The sequence below is a fragment of the Impatiens glandulifera genome, chromosome 1 (assembly GCF_907164915.1).
Source record: "Impatiens glandulifera chromosome 1, dImpGla2.1, whole genome shotgun sequence".
In the NCBI taxonomy this organism is placed as follows: domain Eukaryota; kingdom Viridiplantae; phylum Streptophyta; class Magnoliopsida; order Ericales; family Balsaminaceae; genus Impatiens; species Impatiens glandulifera.
Window position 1 is genome coordinate 59101562 of NC_061862.1, and position 4521 is coordinate 59106082.

General features: G+C 31.0%; 2 protein-coding genes across 2 annotated transcripts; both read right to left on the minus strand.

Annotated features, from left to right (window-relative positions):
- Positions 1-1905: 1905 nt before the first annotated feature.
- On the minus strand, positions 1906-3771 carry LOC124914872 (mitochondrial outer membrane protein porin of 36 kDa-like). The gene is made up of 5 exons (XM_047455495.1): positions 3629-3771; positions 3474-3560; positions 3343-3404; positions 3040-3254; positions 1906-2528 (listed from the first exon to the last, which is right to left on the minus strand). Exons 1-5 carry the CDS (start codon positions 3678-3680, stop codon positions 2096-2098), a joined length of 849 nt encoding a protein of 282 aa, XP_047311451.1. The 5' UTR covers positions 3681-3771; the 3' UTR covers positions 1906-2095.
- Positions 3772-3974: 203 nt separating this feature from the next.
- On the minus strand, positions 3975-4268 carry LOC124929115 (nucleolar protein 58). Its single transcript, XM_047469394.1, has one exon. The coding sequence runs from the start codon at positions 4266-4268 to the stop codon at positions 3975-3977; it is 294 nt and encodes a 97-aa protein (XP_047325350.1).
- Positions 4269-4521: the final 253 nt, after the last annotated feature.

A 4521-nucleotide genomic window follows, 5' to 3' on the forward strand; every position in this document is an offset into this window, starting at 1 on the left:
AACTTAATTTTAACGAATAAATGTTATTAAATTTGTTAATATATACATAATTTAAATTATTTTATTTAAATTAATACACAATAAAATATTAAAAAATATTTAAATTAATTAATATTTTTTTGGGTTCAAACTTAGCCAGCTCCGGATTTGGAGTTTCGAAAATGGGCATATAAAAGGGGAGCTTGTTACGTGGAGTTTCTTTTGCTAAAAAATAAACTTGATTATTTATAAAATTAGATTGTTATTTGATTTGAAGGAGATAATCTAAAAAAAAGTATTAAAAAAAGTATTTTAGTTAATGAATTCAATATATGATTAATAGTGGAGTAGATGAAAAAAAATTGATTATGGTTGAATATAATTTTTTTTCTTAACTAATCTAGGTTTAGTTGATTTATTAAAATGTTATAAATGTGAAAAATAAAATAATAAAAATGACCATTTTTTAAGGGCAGAAATGTAAAATTTAGACTTTTTATTTGGGAATAAAGTGAGATTTAAGACATTTTATTTGGAAACTTATAACTTGAGGCTTCTTAAAGTCAAAGTTTATAACGGTTTTAAATGTAGTTAATTTATTTTTTATTTAACATTTATAAATATAAAAATAAAAGATTCATTTTACTAATTTAATTGTCAAATTTCAACTAACTAAAGATTTTGACTATCAAATTTTAGAGAGTTGATAATCAAAACTCTCAATTCACTTCAATTCAATAGTTAAGTTAGCGACATTGATATTTTATTTATAAAATGTCGCTAGATAATAAGTTAACGGTGATTGAAATCGTTAAAGACAAATCTATTTTTGTGTAATTTTAATATTAAAAAGTCTTAAATAATGAATTTTTTAATATTATATTTAAAATGTTGTAATCAAAACTCTCGATTAGTTGAAATCCCATAATTAAATTAGTGATATAAATATTTTATTTGTTTATAAATGTCACGTAGATAATAAGTTAACTTTGATTGAAATCGTTATAACAAAACTTCATTTTGAATAATTTTAACAATAAAAAGTCGTTTTTTCGTAACTCTAAAGTATAGTAATGGATCTTTGAGAGGGATCTTCTTAGATTAAGGGGCGATTCGTGCTTCTGAGTCAAAGACTTTTTCTTATTACACAGATCGATCCGTAACACTCGTGCTATAGTCCGCTTCCTTATTGACGTGGAACCCGACAACGACGAACCTAAGTCTCACCTAGTTGAGTGTCTTCCTTAATGATGTCTTAAGCATTAGTTTACTTAAGTTTCTCTTTCTGGGGTCTTCCTTCCGCCTGAGCCGATTTGATAAAAGATGTTCAAAATGTGCCTATTAAGGAGTCTCAATTTGACAATTCAATTATTTTTAAAGTGAGTTTTAAATTAAAAAATAATTCTCATTCTTCTTTGTGGCTTGATTTTAATATGGTATATAACTCTTGAACTATTTTAATCATTTTTCAATTCTAATAGATTATTTGAATGTGACAAACTTTAAATACATGATTGAGCATTTTGTGCATTGGCTTATTTAATTTTAATTTATTATTAACTCATTCAACTTTAAAAATATAATCAAACAATTAGGAAAACTATTTGTTTTTCGAATGTTATTGTTTTCTTCTACTTTACCGATGAGGGATAAACCTTAAAAACCATCCTTAAGTTTGAGCTTCTTATTCTATGATTCCCGTATGTATATGATCAAAAAAAGAGAGAAGAAAGACCAGAATGCATGGAGAAATAAAAAAAGCTTACTTCTCTCTGATCACGCATCTCACGATTGGGATTACAGGTAATCAATCAATCAATCATATACTATACTAACTTACTCTTTCCTTCCTACACTTGCAGATGCTCACTTGATTTCAACACATCCGCATTACCTTGTTTCAAGCCAGTGCACATAACATGTTTGTGAAAATGCACAAAAGAAGGAACTTGATTAAATTCAATTCAATTCAATTCTTTTTATACTGAAGGTTACCACTCACTTACTCGTAGTGTAGTAGGATTGAAACCAAGAATTCTCTTTGCTTTATACAATGCAAAGTTTTTGTTATATATTACAAAAAAATATAATGTCATCTCTCAGTAAATTTATGAAATCAATTTGATTTAAATTTAGCACGAATGTATTGAAGTGGCTGTGCATTGAATAGTGAGCATCTGAAGGATAAGTCTGCTCCCAATTGTTCATTTCCGAGAGACGAAGAAAGGCTCTTCCTTTCCTCGTTATTGATTGACGACATAAAAAATGCAGAGATACCTACACAGCCATTTGTCACATCTGAAGCAATTGCATCTCCAGATAAGCTAATGAAGAACCATGGCAACAGCTGCTGCTCGATGAGTGCAGATATCCTCCCTGTGCTGCTAGCCCGTGTTTTCACTGACATACCTCCAAATAGTACTTGTTGGAGTCCAAATGTGAAGGCTGTCTCATTGTCGAAGATCCTATAGTTCACCTCAGCTGCAATTGCTGTTTTGGGTATAACTGACCAGTAACATGATCCTTTCGCAGCATCCGCCTTGTCATTCCTGCATTCACACAGGTTTTTCTCTTTTTCTTCATTTGATGTTTGATAATATAACTTTATCACTTTGTTTCAAGTAAGGGTGTTTTTAGTTGATGAGGAGATTGATAACGGGATAAGTAGTTATTTGGATTTTAACATCTAAATAATCCTTTATCAAACAAGGCTTTAATTTAAGTGATCAAGTGTTTATTTGAATCACTTAATTATTTAGATTCATCTCAAATTAACTTGCAAAATATTTTCTAATTTGTTAAGTTATGAATGACTTAACTAACTGGGTAGTAAAAGCGTCTAAAAGACAACTTTAACTCCCGGAAATTAATATAAGGGTAAAATATTTTCCGACAATAGTTCCTAATTTTATCAAATCTAACTACATATCAAGTTTCATGACCACACTTAAAATTTAGTCATTTGGTTTTTATGACCACACTTAAAAATTTTAACATTAATACTTAATTTTCAGTTTTATGAATAGTAGAATGTAGATGATTGAGAAAATGGAGACTTACAAGGCAAAGGAAGCCATGAAAGTAGGAGTGCTGAAGCTACAAGCTGCATTGTACTGTTCAAACATCCCGGATGAGCTATCATAGAAGAGATGACCTCCAACAGAGAAATTACCAAAACCTGCTACAGCTGAGCAATTTAAAACAGGCTGATCTGGTGCTGGCAAATTCATGCCTGCTGTTATCCCACCATACTCATGAAAGTATCTCATTTCTACCTATTATCACATCATCACATCATCACATTCATCATTATAATAGACAAAGTTTAAAAGTCTTTTTTTCTTTTTCTTTTTTGTTCTTCACCTTCCCATCTAGAGGAAACCTTAATCCAGAGAACACCCTAAGTCCTGGCACAGCTCCTCTAACTGAAAAAAAAATGAGGTTTCATAATGAAGTCCGTGTTCAAATTTTCTTACTCAACAGGGATCACTTACTTTGGCAGCGACTGTCGACATTGATGTCGAACAACTTGTCTGCGTTTGAACTTGGTGAATTTGGAGGGTAACATTGATGCAGCAGCTCTGCGTATAAACAGATGAAGTTGAAGATGAAGATGAAGATGAAGATGAAAAGGTATGTTAATATTTACCTCTAGCTCTCTTGCCTATGTCATTGTAGATACCTGGACCAGTGGTGCTCATGATCGTTTTTGAGAGAAATAACTTTATTACACTAAAAAATGTCTTTTGTTTTAAAGGGTAGGGCAGGTAAGTGAATTAAGAGAGATATATTAATTATGAGTTCCCTCTAATAGACCAGATGATACCAAATAGGAAACTTCCTTTCCTTATGCAAAAAAATAGACATATTAATGAAGAAGGTTCATATTATTGCTCTCTCTATAGTTGTCTATATATATAAATGGCTTCAATTTCAAGAATTACAATTTGTATTATTACAATTCTGTCCCTCCCTACACAACTTTCTCATAATTATTAGACTGGTTCTGTGGTCCCTTTCTCCACTTCATTTAGAAGTTTTTGGATTTCTTCTCTTTTTGCAACCATCTGTTGAATCTTGGTATCCATCTTCTCTAGCTTCTGTTTCAGCTTGGCTGGATCGTTCTTGTCTTGTGGGTTTTTGTGCTCATCTTCTTCTCCTTCTTTGTTTCCCTTGTCTTTCTTATTCTTTTGCTTCTTCTCTTTTTTCTCTTTATGCTTGTTGTCTTCATTGGCAATCTCTTCACTTTTCTTATCTGCAGACTCATTCTCTCCTTCTCCTCCGCCCATGCTTGATTCCTGAAAACTTGATTGTTATCTTACAAGACAAATTAGATATGAAAGAAAGAAAAAACTTAAAACAGTGGCATTATGCAATAATTACTACATGATTTGTAATCCGTACTTAGCTGTAAGTTATTTTTACAAGAAGCCAGAAAGGAGAAAGAGGATTGAACAGACAAATACACACCTGCTGGTTTTGTGGGTTGAGATTTGTTTCCTTTCTTGGGTAAATAAAATCTTGATGAATTACTTTTATAAA

Excerpts from the sequence above, each read along its gene's own strand:
- LOC124914872 (XM_047455495.1), bottom strand. The coding sequence starts at position 3,680 with ATGAGCACCACTGGTCCAGGTATCTACAATGACATAGGCAAGAGAGCT. Across the intron at positions 3,561-3,628 it reads CATAGGCAAGAGAGCTAGAG|AGCTGCTGCATCAATGTTAC; the intron begins GTAAATATTAAC and ends GTTTATACGCAG. Across the intron at positions 2,529-3,039 it reads TTCATGGCTTCCTTTGCCTT|GAATGACAAGGCGGATGCTG; the intron begins GTAAGTCTCCAT and ends GTGTGAATGCAG.
- LOC124929115 (XM_047469394.1), bottom strand. The coding sequence starts at position 4,268 with ATGGGCGGAGGAGAAGGAGAGAATGAGTCTGCAGATAAGAAAAGTGAA.